Source organism: Scyliorhinus torazame, chromosome 12 (assembly GCF_047496885.1).
Source record: "Scyliorhinus torazame isolate Kashiwa2021f chromosome 12, sScyTor2.1, whole genome shotgun sequence".
Classification (NCBI taxonomy): domain Eukaryota; kingdom Metazoa; phylum Chordata; class Chondrichthyes; order Carcharhiniformes; family Scyliorhinidae; genus Scyliorhinus; species Scyliorhinus torazame.
The window spans coordinates 177714187-177732240 of NC_092718.1; the positions used below are offsets into that span (position 1 = coordinate 177714187).

Here is an 18054-nt window from a genome sequence, read left to right on the forward strand (position 1 = left end):
TTGTCTTCCTTATTACCTACTGTACCTGAATGCTACTTCCACTGCTTTCCTCTCAATATAACCCTACGCTTGAGCCATTCTCCTTTCACCTGGCCAAGAAGAAGTGGAAGAGAAGAAGGTTGAAGAGCAGGAAGACAGTGGCAAAGAAGAAACACTGTCGCTAACCCTCGCACCCGCAGCTACCAGCGCCATTCCTGTGCCGACTTGTATCATACACGTTCACACCGAGATAGGATCCACACATGGGGAGGCAGTGAGCACAAGTGACCTGCAGCCAGGGCAGGGAACTCAGATATTACAGGTGCCAGTTCAACAGGGAGTGAGGCTGCACAGCTGTTCTGCTGCAAAGGGCTCAGATGAGGGCTTCAACAGGGCAGAGTACAGAAAAAGGCTGGTGGGCAGAAAGCTTGCAGTCATGGTGGAGTCCAACACCAACTTGGCATGGGGTTTTGCACAGAGCATAGAGTCCATGCTTTCCAAAGTGGAAGTATAGGCTAACTGCTTGAGAAGACATGTAGACTCAGCCATGGTGCAGCATCAGATGGACCAATGGTCTTAGCTTCCATTGCAACACAAGCAGAAGGCACCCAAGGAGTCGCCCAACATCTTGGTGCCACACTGGAAGCTCAGACTGAAGTCAGTCAAGCTTAGCTTGCTGCTATGAAAGCCCCAGCTGTTGCCATCATAGCTGCAGATACCAGAGAGCAAAGGGGCTTGCAGGGCATCACAGCAGTTCAACAATCTGTCCCCCTGCACATGGTTAGGATCGATACGACATGAGGCCGGAGGAGTAGTAGTGGCACCCTGGAGCAAGACCTCGCTCAGGAAACTCAGCATTTATCTTCCAATGCTGTGGCTCTGTCAGTGCCCTCGCTGTTGCCTGTCAGCCGGCCAGCCCGGACTGCTGCTGCCCATGCTGAGATGAAGCAGTCTGAAGCTTGGCCTTCTAGGGCCAGAGTTGGTTGAGGTCATTCTGAAGGCCATGTGAAACCTTCCACCCGCCTTGCTGCAATCACTGGGACAACTTTGGGATAACACTGGCTTAACACTGGGATGACACCATGTGACAAAGGAACACGGAAAACAGGTGATTCCCTCTCTCTGAAAGAACAAGGAAAAAGATGATTAGTTAACCCTTATATGAAATATTAGATGATTTTATTTATAAATTTATTTTGGAATCTTTGTTTTGTGGTGATTTTTATTTCAGTATTGTCATCAATAGCAGGGGAAATGTCAGATGGGAATTATTGTTGTTGAGTGGGGGAATTGGGGCTGTGATTTCTGCTACTGGAGTTGGATAAGTTGATCATGGACAGCCCAGCTCGGAAGAAGATGCATTGGTAAACTCCTCCCTTACTCTTCCTCCTCCTTTCTGCGCTCCCCTTCCCGCTCCTCGGTGGGTTGCTCTTTCCCTGATGTCAAGGACTGCCCTCAAGATGGCAAGCTTGTCCAACACACAGCAGAGCGCGAAGAACTTTAACATGTTCTCTGTGGAGAACTGCACGGCTGCACCAGAGCAGGACAGGCAGCAAGTGCACTGGTCAAGCGCCCAGGTGTCAGCACGATCACATTTCCCGTGGCAGCCTGTCTTTTGTAGCATGTGTGCTTGGAGGTTTCTCACCGGAGTCACGAACCACGTGGTCAGTAGTTAGCTCATGCCACCCCTTAGCCACCCAGTGCAGATATTGCTCCAATGCAGATGGTAGAGCACTCTGCTTCAGAATGAAGGCACCATGACTGTTAACATGATACTCAGCATCCGCTTGCATAACATTCTGAGTATGATCACAAAGGAACTGGACGTTGAGGATGAAGTATCTCTTTTGGTTATGGTACATCTCAGTGTTCATCTGCGGCGCCTGCAAAGTGACGTGTCTGCAATCAACAGCACTCTGCACTGTGGGAAGCCTCCGATCCTCGCAAAGCCATGTGCTTGGTCCGCTTGATTCGCTCTGTCCTGAGAAAATGCATAGTGTTCAGCTCTCTTTGCACAGAGCCCCTTATGTAACAGCAGATGGCAAACTTGGAGATGTAAATATCACGTGGAAGGAACCAGGGGCGGGATTCACCGACCCCCCGCCGGGTGGGAGAATCGCCGGGGGTCAGCGTGAATCCCAGCCCCGCCATCCTCCTAATTCTCCCACCCCCCAAAAACGGTCCCGGCATGAGTCGCGCCACCCGCCTCGGAGAATGGCGGGGTCCGACGCGACTCAATGGGCGGGATTCTCCGAACCCCTGCTGGGTCGGAGAATCGCCGGGGGTCGGTGTGAATCCCGCCCCCGCCGTCCTCCAAATTCTCCGGCCCCCCCAAAATCGCCCCGGTGTGAATCGCGCTGCCCGCCTCGGAGAATGGCGGGGACCAGTGCGACGCAATGGGTCCCAGGGCCGCCCGAATTCTACATGGTGCCCACCGATCCGTGGGCGGGCCTGTGTCGTGGGGGCACTCTAGTCCTCCGTGTCAGCCTTGTACCAATCCGCGATGGCCGACGCGGAGATGAACCCCCCTGCGCGTGCGCGGGGATGACGCCAGCAGACGCTGGCCCTCCCGCGCTTGCGCCAACCTGCGCCGGCCGGCGGAGGCCCTTTGGCGCTGGTTGCCATGGCACCAAGCCCCTTCATGCCAGCCGGTGCGGCGCAAACCACTCCTGCGCCATCCTAGCCCCCGAAGATGTGGAGGATTCCGCACCTTTGGGGCGGCTCAACGCTGGAGTGGTTCCCGCCAGGGTTTGCGCCGTTTTTTCCTGCCCCCACTATTTGCGCAGAATCCCTACCAATGGGCGCCAGGGCTGCCCGAAATCTCCGGCCCGCGATGGGCCGAAGTCCCGCCCGTCTGTTGCCGGTTCTGCTGGCGTAAATTGGAGTAGGTCCCTTACCGGCGGGACCTGGCGGCAGTGGTGGGCATCTGGGGTTCTTGGGGGGGGCGCGTGGAGATCTGGCCCCGGGAGGTGCCCCCACGGTGGCCTGGCCCACGATCAGAGCCCACCGATCCGTGGGCGGGCCTGTGCCGTGGGGGCACTCTATTGTTCTGCACCGGAGGCCGTGGTACTCTGCCATTCCCGGTGCGGAAGCTAATCCCTCTGCGCATGCGCGGGGATGAATTTCGGCGCCGGTTGGCGTGGCACCAAGCCCCTTTCCCGCCGGCTGGCGGGGTGCTACCCACTCCGGGGCGGGCCTAGCCCCTGAAGGTGTGGAGGATTCCACGCCTTTGGGGCGACCCGACGCCGGAGTGGTTCACTCTGTCCCTCCGGGACCCCCCGCCCCACCGGGTAGGGGTGAATCCCGCCCCATATGAGTAAAGGTCCAAGGCTATGGCCACCTTCACAGGCATTGATGTGCTCATCATGTTCTGTGGCTGGAGCATCCAATTTCAGTAAGGATGTCCTTACAAACTGTTGCTCATTGAGGTTGAAGCAGGAGCATTGTGCTTTGGTGATCCTGCACGGATATGGCTGCGGCTGCTGGGAGATCTTCTCCCTCGCCTCCTCCTCCCTCTTCCAGCAGATTGTTTCACCTCTGTTCATTCTCCCTGTCATGCTGTAGGCCAAAGCAGTTGCATCCTATTGCACCCATGTCCAAAACCCCTGAAGTCAGGACCAAGGCCTTGAGCACCTGCCACACCATTCCTTGTAGACTCCAGCAACTTTAAATAGCCGCTAGAAATTTCCAAATACTTCTACACCACATGCAAGTGTAAGGAAAATGATTGTCAAAATTTAAATCTTGGTACCCTTCCCCTCCATTCTATAATTCCAATATTTAAAGAATTCAGATCATCATTTTGAAAATGAATGATACAAGCTGCTAAAACCATTTTGCTTCCTGTCTCACAGTCATTTACATGTTAACCAGTTAAATAAATGAACAGTGTCATTGTTATACAGCGCAGTTACTGAAAGCTTTGAGTGTGTGGCTACTCATTTGTTTTCATCCCTACATCTGGGAACTGGCAGATTTTAAACAACATGAACTTCAGTTCCAGCAAAACCTCTAGCTGCCACACATGCACTAAAAGCCCCTGGATGAGTATCCAATGCCGTTGACCTCCAGCACACATGAAGAAAAGGCTGAAGTACGGTGAGAAAACCTAAACTTCCCTTGCATTAAGGGCCAATCGTAAAGACTCTTATTGGGCTGATATGATGCTCCTGTGTATCTGATCCATGGGCAGGAAGCTGAGGGCAGGAGATTTTTTGGGGATCTGTTCGTCCACAGGTTTTTGATGGGATTGCATTGGGAAGTATAAGGGCCTTTTCTGTTGATTCCCTTGATTCCAATTTCTTTAATTTTGTCTTTACCGTTTTCGGTCCATGAATCATTAATGGAGACATACCTTTAAATCGAGGTGAGGATGTAAGGAACTCAAAGTGTCAAAATAGTACACTGTGTTATAAAGTATTATATTTTGAGCAGAAGAATCCACACTTTATGGCATCCAAGAGATTGGAGGGCTTTGTTTCGACTGGTTGGCTGGTGGTCAATGGATTGGCCAAGGACAGTATTCTGCCTGGCACCCGACAGAGATTGATTCCTGTCAGGTGCAGTTATTAGGAGAGAATCCAGGAGAAGCCACTGGACCCTCAAAGTGGAAGCAACTTTCCCTCTCTGCTCTGCTGTCTATTGTTTGAAGGCAGAAGCTTCTAGACCCTGAAAAAGGCTGTCTGTTTCACCTCTCTCGAATGCTGGCTGCCTGCTATTTCTGTGAGTCTACTGTGAAAATCAAAGCTGAAAGAAAAGATAACATCCATCTGAAAGTCTAGACTGAAGAAACTAACTGGAAGGCAGGCAACACGGTGGCACAGTGGTTAGCACTGCTGCCCCACAGCGCCAGAGACACGGTTCGATTCCAGGGTGTCTGTGTGGAGTTTGCCTGTTCCTCCCATGTCTGCGGGGGTTTCCTCCGGGTGCTCCGGTTTCCTCCCACAGTCCAAAGATGTGCAGGTTAGGTGGATTGGCCATGCTAAATTGCGCCTTAGTGTCCAAAGGTTAAGTGGGGTTCTGGGGATAGGGCGGGAGAGTGGGCCGAGGGCCTAGGTAGGGTGCTCGTTCGGAAGATCAGTGCAGACTTGATGGGCCGAATGGCCTCCTTCTGCACTGTCAGGATTCTAGCTTTCAATAAAAGATGTCCATCGTCCATCTGAGACATAGACTCTTATCCTTTTGCTTTCATCACTATTTTACCCCCTCTTTCCCTCTGTGTTTGTTTGTCTCTGTGTGTAGAGGGTGGGGTGAGTTACAAAGGTGGGTGTTAGAGATTAGATAGCAGATAACCAGTTGTGTTTGTTGCCTATTTAATTCGAGTTACTATTGATAATAAAAAGTTAATTGTGTTTAAATTTATTAACCTGGTGACTGTAGTTATTGGGCAACCGAAAACATCGGGTATTTAAAAATAAAAGCTAATTTAAACCTTGTTGCCACTTCGCGTCAAGTGGGGCTGGAATTGACCACATACTGTTCCAGCGTGTCGTAACAGAAGCAGAGGGTTTGTCCTACTCCATGGAGCAAGCCTCATCAGGGCCTCTAGGTTTAGGGGCAACAGCACTAGGCAGAATTTTACATTGCACAGTATCCCTGTAACACCCCCTCCCCGCTCCTATGTAAACCCGGCTTGTCCCAAAGCAATTTAATGGTCAACAGATCATCAATTGGCTTCAACCGGGCTTTCCATTCCGGAAGTTGCAGGTCAATCAAACAGTTGCCAGCTTTCGGACACCAACAACGTCACCGGGCACTGTGCCCACGGATGGGTCTGCACCCAGCCCCCAACGACGTTTGGCGCTGGAGCTGGACATTGATGCAGGTGGGATGGGCATTATTGCTGGGGCCAGGCTGGCAGGTCCTGATGAATGTGACGAGGAGGGTTGTTTGCTGGGTCGTGCCCACCCCCCCTTGCCCACCACCAGAGTGAGCAGTGAAAGCTGTTAGGTTTCCCAATGGGTGTAGACCGCTGTGGGAAAACTCAATTGGCCACTTAAAGGCCTCAATTGACCATAGGTGGGTGGGTCATCCAACATCTTCGCCATCACATGCAACATTGCAGCAGGGGTGACAAGAATGGAGGCCATGCCATTCTGCCATGTTTTACGCTTCCTGCCTGCCAACCAATCTGGGGGGGAGGGGGGGGATGAGTAAATTTCGGCTCCGTATCGTCCTCAGAATTCACCAGCTTCCCTGGTGCAGCTCCATACCTGGTCAATCCACCAACAATTATTGAGCTTTCTGAAAAACTGGGAGCCTCTCAGCATAAGAATTCCGGCTCCAAGCTCTCCATTACTGGCACACTAATTTCACATAACCTTGTGATCTCTTCTGTAACCTATCCACTATGCATGCATCCCCACTCGTGTGCATAAGTAAAGGGGAGGTCAATGAACTAAATGTACTCTCAGCACTAAGTTAAGTTGTAAATCTGGCAAATGTATTGCTGAAAAGTAAGTTTTACTTGAGTGGTCTAAGTTTGTTGTCCTCGTACTTTCCCTTGGCGACAATGTACGGTGACAGCCAGTTAAACATTATCCCAGTGCCAGTGCTTCATCCGGGTATTGCTGTCACAAGAGAAGGAAATGAGAAGGCAGCTGGTGGCTGGTATTGGCTAATTCTTCATCGTGTCAAAAGATGTTCCTGCAAGTATCGGCACCATTTATGTCATTGTAGTAGCTGTCTGGATATTGCCAGCCTTCTGAGTACTGACAAGCCCGTTGAGTGAAGCAACTAGGTGGCATGGAAGATGAGCCGATGTGACAGATTCTTTGCTCTGCCAAGCCACGGATGCTGGGTACCTTTCACCATCTATAAGGGCACACTGTGGATGCGATGTGAAGTTATAGAAGCCCTGTGTTTAGTCTTGTCCAGATGATTACACCAACAAAACCAACTCGAGGAAACTGGAGCCCAACGGATGGAATAACATTAGCTTGATGCGTCTGAGAGAACTCACAGCTCTTAGAACCTCTGTGAAGGTGATGTGTGGCAAGGGGTGGGGGTGGGGCAGTGGGTTCCCTACAGATTCTCCAAGAGGCCTATGTAGTTACAAGCTGCAATGAAATAGAAGTGTGGTGAACTTCCTCACGCTAACTGTCCTTGTCCACTCAGAATGAATTGAGTAAAAACGGCTGAAGTCACAATTCCAGGTTTATCCCAAATGTGGCGCAAGACTAGAAAAAGGTTCAGATTCATAGAATCATAGAATAGAATCACCCCAGTGCAAAAGGAGGCCATTTGGCCCATCGAGTCTGCACATGTCCTCTGAAAGGGTACCTTACCTAGGGTCAAGCCCCCACCCTATCCCCTTAACCCAGTAACCCCACCTAACCTAACCTCTAACCTTTGGGGCGGCATGATAGCACAGTGGCCAGCACCGCTGCTCCACAGAGCCAGGGACGCGGGGCCGTCTCCCGGCCCGGGTCACTGTCTGTGCAGAGTCTGCAAGTTCTCCCACGTCCGCGCAGACCCCACCTGGGCACTCCTCACCCCCCCCCCCCCCACAAGTGCCGAAAGACGTGCTTGTTAGATGAATCGACATTCTGAATTCTTCCTCAGTGTACCCGAACAGACGCCGTTGTGTGTCTTCCCTAAATTCCATCAACACATAACTGAGCAATTGAAGATGTCACCGTAACAACGTGATAATATTGCTGTTTATGCTGTGTTATCAGTGTTTTTTCATGACCTCAGAATGCTATACTGCCAATGAAATGTAGTTATTTTTGTAATGTAGGAAACATGGTAGCGAAATAGCACACAGCCAGCTCTCTCCACCGCACAGACCAAATAATCTGTTCTAGTGATATTGATTAATGGATAGATATCGTCAGGGAGTGCTCCCCCGACTCTTCTTCAAATAGTGCCCTGAGATCTTTAACACCCATTTAAGAACCTTGGTTTAATACATACTTTGATGGATATACTCCCAGCAATGCAGAAATCCTTCAGTACTCACAGAGGTTTCAGCACAGAATTGGCGCCCTGGTCTCTGGATCGGGTCTTTAGCCCCCAACGTTCTGACTTAGGGACAGACATCCTACCAGCTTAGCCTTTACGAGTGAATATGGGTAAGTGAAATTTACTGGATTCACACATCAGCCAGGATTTGTCTTTGGAAATGGAAACTTAGACTATGTCCTGCAATCTCACTCAGAAGAAGGCATCACCTGTTTTGATAATCAAGCTGTTAAGCTCATGGGAGTCTCAGTTAAGGTGTAATCATTCTGCTATCCCCATTTGTCAGAGCCTGACATTAATGATGAGGTGATTCTGATTGCAGTTTCTGCCTGGCTGCTCTAACTGTAATTGAGATACAACACGTTAATTAAGTGTTCCTTCGCACAGGAAAGACATTTCTGAAATGTCCTGGAGCGGCTGAAAGGAGCTCATTGTGATACCTATATCACCCCTGAGCATACATTGAAACTAGGTCAACACCAAGGAGCCAACATTTGGATTCACATCAGTCTTGAGCATCAACTCCATTGATGCTCTCTTCACAATACGGTTCCACACCAGTCATTAAGCAAACCAAAGAATAGATCAGGTGGTCACAAGGACGCTGGGATGACGCGGGTACAAAAAGGGGTCACGTTTTGGGAGTGTGCGGGTCCTCCCCTGGGCGTAGGCAGTCACACAGCACCTAAGAGCTGGTCAGTATTATCAATAAATCTTTATAGTTGTTAGTCCCTTGGTGGCCAGTTATTGCAACCCGATATTTCCACACAAAGCTGTGATGTTCTCAGTGGAGTCCCTCAAGATGGCTAAAAGTTGTAGTGCTGACAAAGAACATCAAGCTATGTATATCAAACAGAGCTTGTTTATTCACACTACTTTAAATTATTCGCACACCTTACTAAGTAATAGCTAAGAAAATAACAGTATTAAATCTATGCCACAGAAATCTATAGGGCGGGATTCTCTGATCCTGAGGCTAAGTGTTGACGCAGTCGTAAATGCCGGCGCGTTTCTCGACAGCGTCAACATGGCCTCAGGAGCAGAAATTCTGACCCCTACAGGGGACCAGCACGGCACTGGAGCGCCCACGCCGCTCCAGCTGACGATCCCGGCGTCAGATGGGCGCCGCGGGGTGTGCGCATGCGCAGTGGCACCGGCGCCAATGCACGCAGGCGCAGTGGGACCGGCGCAATTGCCGTGCATGCGCGGTGGCTCCCTTCTCCGCGCCGGCCCTGACTCAACAGAGCATAGGGCTACAGGGGCCGGCGCAGAACAAAAGAGACCCCCAGCACAAGAGGCCGGCCCGCTGATCGGTAGGCCCCGATTGCGGGCCAGGCCACAGCTGAGGCCCCCTCTCTGGGGTCGGATCCCCCCCCCACCAGGCCACCCCCAGATGCATCCACGCTGAGGTCCCGCCGGGAAAGAGCACTTGTCGACGGCGCCGGCGGGACTCGGCTTTTTCAGCGTGGCCAGTCGCCCCCTCCCGGGCGAGAATCGCCGGAGGGGGCCCCGTAGAACGGCCCCCAAACCGGCACCGCCCCGACCCCGCCGGCGCCAATGGTGCCAATTCTCCGTGCTCCAGAGAATTGGCGGACCAGTGTCGGGGCAGCCTGGTGCGATTCGCGCCGGTCCCGATGATTCTCCGGCTGGGCCGCGGGGTGAGAGAATCCTGGCCATAATATCTAACTCTGCTGTCTTAATCTCTCTTTAATATAATGAACAACCTCCTGCACTGTAAATTCTATGATCTGTCTTAATCTGCCACAAACACCTTCTGCCAGAATCCCAGGAATCTCAGTATATTTATATGATTACTTTGTGGTGCTTTCTAGTGTTGAGAAACATGGGGCGGAATTCTCCTCAATCGGCGCGATGTCCGCCGACCGAAGCCAAAAACGGCGCGAATCAGTCCGGCATCGCACCGCTCCAAAGGTGCGGAATCCTCCGCATCTTGAGGGGCCGAGCCCTCACCTTGAGGGGCTAGACATGCGCCGGAATAATTTCCGCCCCGCCAGCTGGCAGGGAAGGCCTTTGGTGCCCCGCCAGCTGGCGCGGAAATGACATTGCCGGGCGGCGCATGCGCGGGAGCGTCAGCGGCCGCTCACGGCATCCCCGCGCATGGGCAGTGGAGGGGGTCTCTTCCGCCTCCGCCATGGTGGAGACCATGGCGAAGGCGGAAGGAAAAGAGTGCCCCCACGGCACAGGCCTGCCCGTGGATCGGTGGGCCCCGATCGCGGGCCAGGCCACCGTGGGGGCACCCCCCGGGGCCAGATCGCCCCTCCCAGGACACCGGAGCCCGCCCGCGCCGCCGTGTCCCGCCGGTAAGAGAGGTGGTTTAATCCACGCCGGCAGGACAGGCATTCCAGCAGCGGGACTTCGGCCCATCCGGGCCGGAGAATCGCCGGGGGGGGGGGGGGCGCCAATAGGCGCGGCGCGATTCCCGCCCCCGCCGAATATCCGGTGCCGGAGAATTCGGCAACTGGCGGGGGCGGGATTCACGCCAGCCCCCGGCGGTTCACCGACCCGGCGGGGGGTCAGAGAATCCCGCCCATGAACATCACCTTGTTAACCCTTTACACTCCCTTCATTATACATATCACTACAAAAGCTTTAGATTTAAACTAAGAAAGCTGAGACTTGAAGAGATAACCATAGCAATCTGGAAGCCACTTTTGGAAACCTTCATGCAAGAGCTCAATCAGTTGACTTGCACATTTTTTAAAAATACAAACGCAGTGCAGAATATCAAGAAGTTCAGTCTGTGTTAGTTTGGATAGTTAGGGATCGAACTCACAGGAGCCCCAGACAACCAAAACATTTGTTGATTAACTTCCAATCAGATAAGGACGAGAATGGTTATTTTAACACTGAAGTCCTGAAACAATTTTCCAAGACATAAATGCCCTCACAATGTACAAACTACATAAAATTAATTGCTGATGTTCAAAGTGAGCACTAAACCGAACCAAATACATTATTGCTTTAAAAAGGCAATGAGTTCTAGAAATTGCATATCAAGCAATGAATATAAAAGCAAGAAACCAATGTGCAATTTGTACAAGACATCAGTTAGGCCACAGTTGGACACTTTTCATTAAAAAAAGGATATTAAAGCCTCAGGATGGGTACAATGAATATTCACTTGAATAATACCAGGGGTGAGGGATTGCACTGGTATATAAAGGCTGTAAATGCGATGTTTTTTTCCCACTGGGGCAGAGAAAATTAGTGGAAGGTCTAATAGATGTTTTCAAGATTGTGAACTGTTTGTAAAGATAAACAGTGGGACAGAAATTGCTGCAGAAATGAGTTTGCACCCAAATTGCTGTCAGTCCAGTGAGTGTAGGAACAGGGGACGTTTCCTTGACGCTGGCTGAACCTATCCAAATTTCCAGGGCCAACTATTTTAAATTGGATGAGGTTCTGCAGCAGCACAACACTGAGACCAAATTCATTCTTGTTGGCTACTGTCAGAATAAATAGCTAATTGGCTCTGTTACATAAAACCATTACGAAGAGACTCATCTACTTTTGGGGGCTGTTAGTGGCTGCACCACTGCTGACCCTTTGATCTGAATGGGTTGTCCCACATACCGTTTGCATTTTGGTCATGTGCTCTTCAAAACATTTGCCTGGGTGATTCCCAGCGACATTTTGCAGGAGGTGCTATGATTAAATTTAAATTCTCCAGCCTGTTTCATATATCTGGGTGCCTATCCTGGTGATGCCCCATGAAATTTGGAGCGAACAGCAACCATCAAAGCTCACAGGATAGAAGGAGACATTCAGCTCATGTTGCACGAGCCTGATCTTTGCCAGAACAATTCAAGCCGAATCTCTCCTCTCCTCTATGGCGTCAGTCATGGCCCAGCATAGAATGTTTGCCTCTGGGTCAGAAGGCTCTGGACTCAGAGCCTTGGCCAGATGACCTAGACTGAAACTCTAGGGCAGCACTGATGCTGCATTGTTGGAGGAGCTGGCTTTCAAGATGTGATAAGAACATAACATAAGAGCATAAGAACCAGGAGCAAGAGTTAGGCACCAGGCCCCTCGAACCTGCTTCGCCATTTAATAAGATCATGACTCATCCTTTTTGTGGACTCAGCTCCAATTATCTACCCGCTCACCATAACTTGGTATTCCTTTACTGTTCAAAAATCTATCTACCTTTGCCTTAAAAATATTAAATGAGTTGGCCTCAACTGCTTTGCTGGGCAGGGAATTCCACAGATTCATGATTCTTTGGGTAAAGAAGTTCCTCCTCAACTCAGTCTTAAATCTGCTTCCCCTTATTTTGAGGCTATGCCCCCTAGCTCTAGTGTCACCCACCAGTGGAAACAGCATCCCCGTTTCCATCTTATCTATTCCTTTCATAATTTTATATGCTGCTATAAGACCCCGCCTCATTCTTCTAAATTCCAGTGAGCATAGTCCCAGTCTACTCAGTCTCTCCTCATAAGCCAATCCTCCTAACTCCAGAATCAACCTAATGAATCTGCTCTGCAAACCCTCCAATGCCAGTACATCCTTTCTCAAGTAAGGAGACCAAAACTGTACACAGTACTCCAGGTGTGGCCTCGCCAGCACCCTGTACAGCTGCAACATAACCTTCCTGCTTTTAAACTCCATGCCTCTTGCAATGAAGGACAAAATTCCATTTACCTTCTTAATTACCTGCTGCCGCGGGTTTTCCAGTGGCTTGGAATGGATTCAATGGGAAATCACGTTGGCGGAGACAGGGCCTTCAGGCCCCACCTTCCACCACTGGGAAACATGCCATGTGGAGGCCAGGGAACCTCACCCTTGATCTCAAGCTGATATCTAAATACATGAAGGGGGAGGTTAGAATAAGTGTTTTCATGCAGTCATTAAAATCCCTTGCTACAAATGGTGATTGATAGTAAATCTACAACAACACTCAAAAATGTTTCTTCCGGGAAAAAAAGATTCAAATGAAAAGACACAACAGTAAAATGTGTAATGGTTAAATCAGTCCACAAGTAGGGCCTGAATTCAGCACACATGACATGGTTGAATGTCCCTGCGTGCTAAAGTTTCTATTTTAAAAAGTTCGCATAAGGAGTTAGTTTGTGCATGAGAAGAGAAAATAATTAGGGAACCACAAATGGATTGCAATTGCAACCATCTCTGGTGTATCAATTACACTGTATGTTAATTCACCACCATTTAATTTCAAATTAACTCACAGTGTAGTTATTCAGCAGTTTTAATTGATATTAGAACCCTTTTCAATCCCATTCCAGTAATGGAATTTTAGCTTCTTCTTGGTTGCTCACCTCAAAAGAATAGCCTGGAGATATGATGTCGGAATCTGTGCATTCCAAACACATTTTTATTCTTTCAGGGAGGTGGGCATCACTGCCAAGGCCTGCATTTGTTGTCCATCCCCGCTGCTGATTGATCACAAAACCTCTTGTATTGTGATATTCAGATTCAGGTGCTCAGATGTAATCTGTCATTACGACACATCACTAAGTCTCAAGGTTGCTCCGAAAATATACTGCCCACTGTCCAGCTCATCTTATCATATTATTTCCCTCTTTTTTCTGTCCTCCCACGTTGTGATACAGTGACCAGCCAAATGAATGCAGAAAAGGTGTCCCACACATCCCCTCCAACCCTGCTCCAAGAACACTCATCTCCCATCCAGCAAACCCATCCTCGTACCTCCATGTAGCCTAAAGACAGTTTATCAGGGGTAACTTAGTAATGCAGAAGAGATGGTGGCACACAAGCACACATTGCCAAGAATATATGGCATAGAAGAAGGGGAGACCATCATTGCTGCTAGAGGGACAGGAAACATTTGTCTTTAAGTCTAGAACTCAGACCCAGATCTTAATGAGTTGGGTACTTAAAAGAACAAGGGTTGGATTTTCATCTTGGAAATGGCAATCCGGAGTCAGGAGATTTACCAAAGTTGCAATTCCACCTCCTGACAAGCTATTTTCTTGGCAGTGTAGCAAGCCTGAGGCAGACAATGGTGGGGATAGTTGAAAGAAACATTTTTCTCCCTGTTCAGAGATTATTGTGAGGTCCCACAGCCCACAACCACCTACCCTCCTCAGACCTATTATCCCATATCTCCCTCATCCCATATTCCCTTCATTCCCACACACACCTTACCCCCATACCCACTCCCCCATTGTTCACTACAAAAAGAACTCAAGTCCTATAATAACATTGGGAAGCTCATAAATCTGTCAAAATAAAGAAACATACTTTGTTATACACTTCAAAAACCACAATTCTCTTCGCAGCTTATAATCTGTCCAAATAATCACGCTCACCTTTCATTGACAGCTGTGTCAACAACCTGTGCTGAGCAGAATTCATTAGTAAGTTTGGAGTCAGCCAAATATCCATAATGAGATTCCACAGAATAATTCTATAAACAACCCCTGTTGAGCTGAATCTATTAGTAAGTCTGGAACTCAGCCAAGCATTCATAACTATATTCCATTGAACAATGGTATCAACAAATCCCCTGAGCTGAATACATTAAAGCCTTTGGAAAGAATTCAGGATCTCAACCATCTGTCAGTGTTTGAAACAACCAATGGGGATGTTCAGTATTCCGCAACCTAATTTCAACCAGCTTTGTATTATCTAACAACAGGATATCCTTTGGCAATGCCAATCCGGAAAGTTACACAGTTAAGATTTCTTCAAAATGAAGGGTAATTCCATTATACCATGCTTGCTGTAAGGGAGAACATTTGGGCTAATGCTGTCATGTGACTGGTTTAGCACAGTGGGCTAAACAGCTGACTTGTAATGCAGAACAATGCCAGCAGCGTGGGTTCAATTCCCGCAGTGGCCTCCCCGAACAGGCGCCAGAATGTGACGACTCGGGGCTTTTCACAATAACTTAATTGAAGCCAACTTGTGACAATAAGCGATTATTATTATTATGTCTTGTCAATTACATTGTCAAGGCTGAGAGAAACAGGCAGTGGCTTAAAATAGCCTTTGAGTACATATAAATGGGGGATAATTGGGACACAAGGTTGAGTGGGAGAAGAGCTGCGACAATGAACACAATAAACAATCTCAACAAAGAAAGGCTCTGTGTGTCTTGGTTTTGGCTTCACCATCTGGATTGGATCCAATTAATATGATTGCTGACCAAGCTTCCTTCAAGAATGACCCTGCAGCTGGAGGTGGCAAAATTACATTGTTTTGATTTAACCTCTATATGACTACTGATGGTCACTTTTAATCCTTGTTAGTCTTTGACTAGCAACATACTCACTCAGCCTACTGCAAAATAATCCCAAATTATAGCCATCTATTGGCAACATTAACATTGGGTCAATACAATTACTCTACCTACCTGAGGAGACATCCCATGACACGGGTACAAAATGGCTGTGTGGTTTTCTTGTGGACCCTGATCCAGGCAAAGGTCTTTTGCCTTGTTGTTATGAACCTACATGGGGAACAAATTATCCTAATGAGACAGAAAATAGGAAAAACATTCAGCCCCATTGCGGAGTCTATTGGGCAAGTCTTTACCTGAAGCAAAGCTTATACTCTGCATTTAAAGTTCTGGGATTTCATAGTTCAAATGTTCAAGAAATGTCTAACCTGGTACTAGCAAAACTCATTCATAGCATACTAAGCTTATTGCATGCAATCATTATAAACTCCCAGCACATCTTTGGCTTTTCGTGTCAGCAACTCACAGGATTGGCCTTTTGGAAACCGTGGCGAGCAGCTCAAATTTAAATGAATTATCCTACCTAAAATTAAGTGCCAACACAAGGGAAAATACTATTTCAGCCTTTATCGGGATTCAAATTGGGTCTCAAATATTTGTCATTTGTGTTGGGGAGGGGAAGATAGGCGGACGGGAGAAGGAGAGATAAAGAAAGAACTGCTAGTGAAAACTGAACATAGAACATACATAGAACATGCAGTGCAGAAGGAGGCCATTTGGTCCATCGAGTCTGCACCGACCCACTTAAGCCCTCACTTCCACCCTGTCCCCATAACCCAACATTGGGATAACCCAATAACCCTTCCTAACCTTTTTGGACACTAAGGGCAATTTATCGTGGCCAATCCACCTAATCTGCACGTCTTTGGACTGTGGGAGAAACCGGTGGAAACCCACGCAGACATGGGGAGAACGTGCAGAATCCGCACCGACAGTGACCCAGCGGGGAATCGAACCTGGGACCCTGGCGCTGTGAAGCCACAGTGCTAGCCACTTGTGCTACCATGCTGCCCATGCTGAAGTGAAAGGAAGCTCAATGTCAAGGCACAAAATAGAGGACAGGATTTTAACCCCCCCCCCCCCCCGGTGGCGTGTTTTACAGTGACCTTCGGATCTTGAACCACATGTTGCCATACTCCCCCACCTTGACGGTTGGCGAAAGTTACCCTGCTCCTGGGCCAGTGGCTCTTTCAATTGTTGCTAATATTTAAATGATCCTCCTGCAGAATCTGGGTGGGATCATGGTGAGGCCAGATAGCTAGAGGAAGCCCTACTCTGCCAGAATTTCTATGTATTATGGTTTGTCTCGACCAATAAATGATGATGGGATACATCGGTACAAAAGTGCCTGTCCCCAAAACAAAACCTTTATCTCACGCAAAAATAAATCTCTTTGAAAAAGCCATTACCTCACCATAGGCCACTGTATTATTATATCTTCTCATCTCTGGGTACACGTTGTCCAGGTACCACTGGAAATTCTTGCACTTAAGTCGCTTTCTCAATGCTACTCTTTCAGAAATATCACCAATATCGATCCCTGGATTCTGGAAAAGAAAGACGTGTTAAAAATTATATTTATCCTTCCTTGTTGCTTCCGTAAAGTAGAACTCACATTTGCAAGAGAATATGCATCAGAGGCATAAAGTTCACTATTCATAAACCAGCAGCATTCTGGCAGGTGCACCTGCAGTAAAAACACTTGCTTACATTTTGACAGGACTTGAGAGCAATTTTAAAAATATACAGTAGCCCAAATGTCACTGTTTTATACTCATCCATTGAAGAAATATCAGACGAGTGTTTCTGCTCACACTGATTTGAAAGAGTTTGGTTGTTGAGTGTAAACTTAAAAATTTTTTTTAGAGCACCCAATTCTTTTTTTTTCAATTAAAGGGCAATTTAGCGTGGCCAATCCACCTACCCTGCACGTCTTTGGGTCGTGGGGTGAGACCCACGCAGGCACGGAGAGAATGTGCAAACTACACACGGACAAGTGACACAAGACTGGGATTGAACCCGGGTCCACGGCGCCGTAAGGCAGCAGTTCTAACCACTGCACGACCATGCCGCCTCGTCATGTGTAGACGTCCACATGAATACCATGGCGAGTATATTTTTAAGATTGTTTTCAATTGACAGTTTTTATTGTTTTCAATTTGTATTTTATGTTTTATTAATGCATTACTACGGATAAACTGCTATAAGCTGGGCATGTTTTATGGTGATTATCATAGAATACCGAACATTAGAGGTTGACAAATTGGTAATAGTGCAGCCAGTGTTGACCAGTTGTTCCGAGCAGATACAGTTGGAATGCATGTTGTGTGCAATAAAGTGGTAATTACCTTCTGCATAAATTCTGATGCTACACACAGATCAGTGTTGCCTTTCATAGGTCAGTAGCTGTTGTATTATTGCAGATGTGTATTTCCTCACGTTTTTGTGGATTAAACTGCATATTGTTATTCTAGCCTGAGTATGTTTTTCTGTAAGTCTCCTTCATTCTTTCCAGAAGTTTTCTACTTTTAAACTATGCTATCGGCTTTCCCCCTCTCTGCCTGTGACCCAACCGCTGCATGATACCATCTGTGCCTTGGAAATTAGTAAGATGCCCCTGAAGGCCTCTTAGGCATTTACAGCTTGCTCAGGGTATTCACGCGAGGCCCAAGGATCAGCTAGGATGCTTTGAAAGCACCTATTCATCGAGGCTGGTGTTCAATTAAATTGAGTTGACAAGAAAATGAGCTGATGAAAGTTAGGTCCTCACTTCAAAACACCTATCAAGAGCTACAGTGCCAACAGCTGTGCCAGCAGGTGTGACTTGCACATTTAGACTTTTTGGCACAGTTTTTGACATGACTTCG

At 48.3% G+C, this 18054-nt stretch overlaps 1 protein-coding gene across 2 annotated transcripts in view; it reads right to left on the bottom strand.

Annotated features, from left to right (window-relative positions):
- The window catches only part of galnt17 (polypeptide N-acetylgalactosaminyltransferase 17), a 512955-nt gene that overhangs the window by 23295 nt on the left and 471606 nt on the right, over positions 1 to 18054 (bottom strand). For both annotated transcript variants that reach the window (XM_072469451.1, XM_072469452.1), the window contains exons 8-9: positions 16597 to 16734; positions 15302 to 15397 (exon numbers count right to left, since the gene is read on the bottom strand). In XM_072469451.1, the coding sequence (XP_072325552.1) occupies positions 15302 to 15397; positions 16597 to 16734 (234 nt within the window). The remainder of the gene's footprint in view (positions 1 to 15301; positions 15398 to 16596; positions 16735 to 18054) is intronic.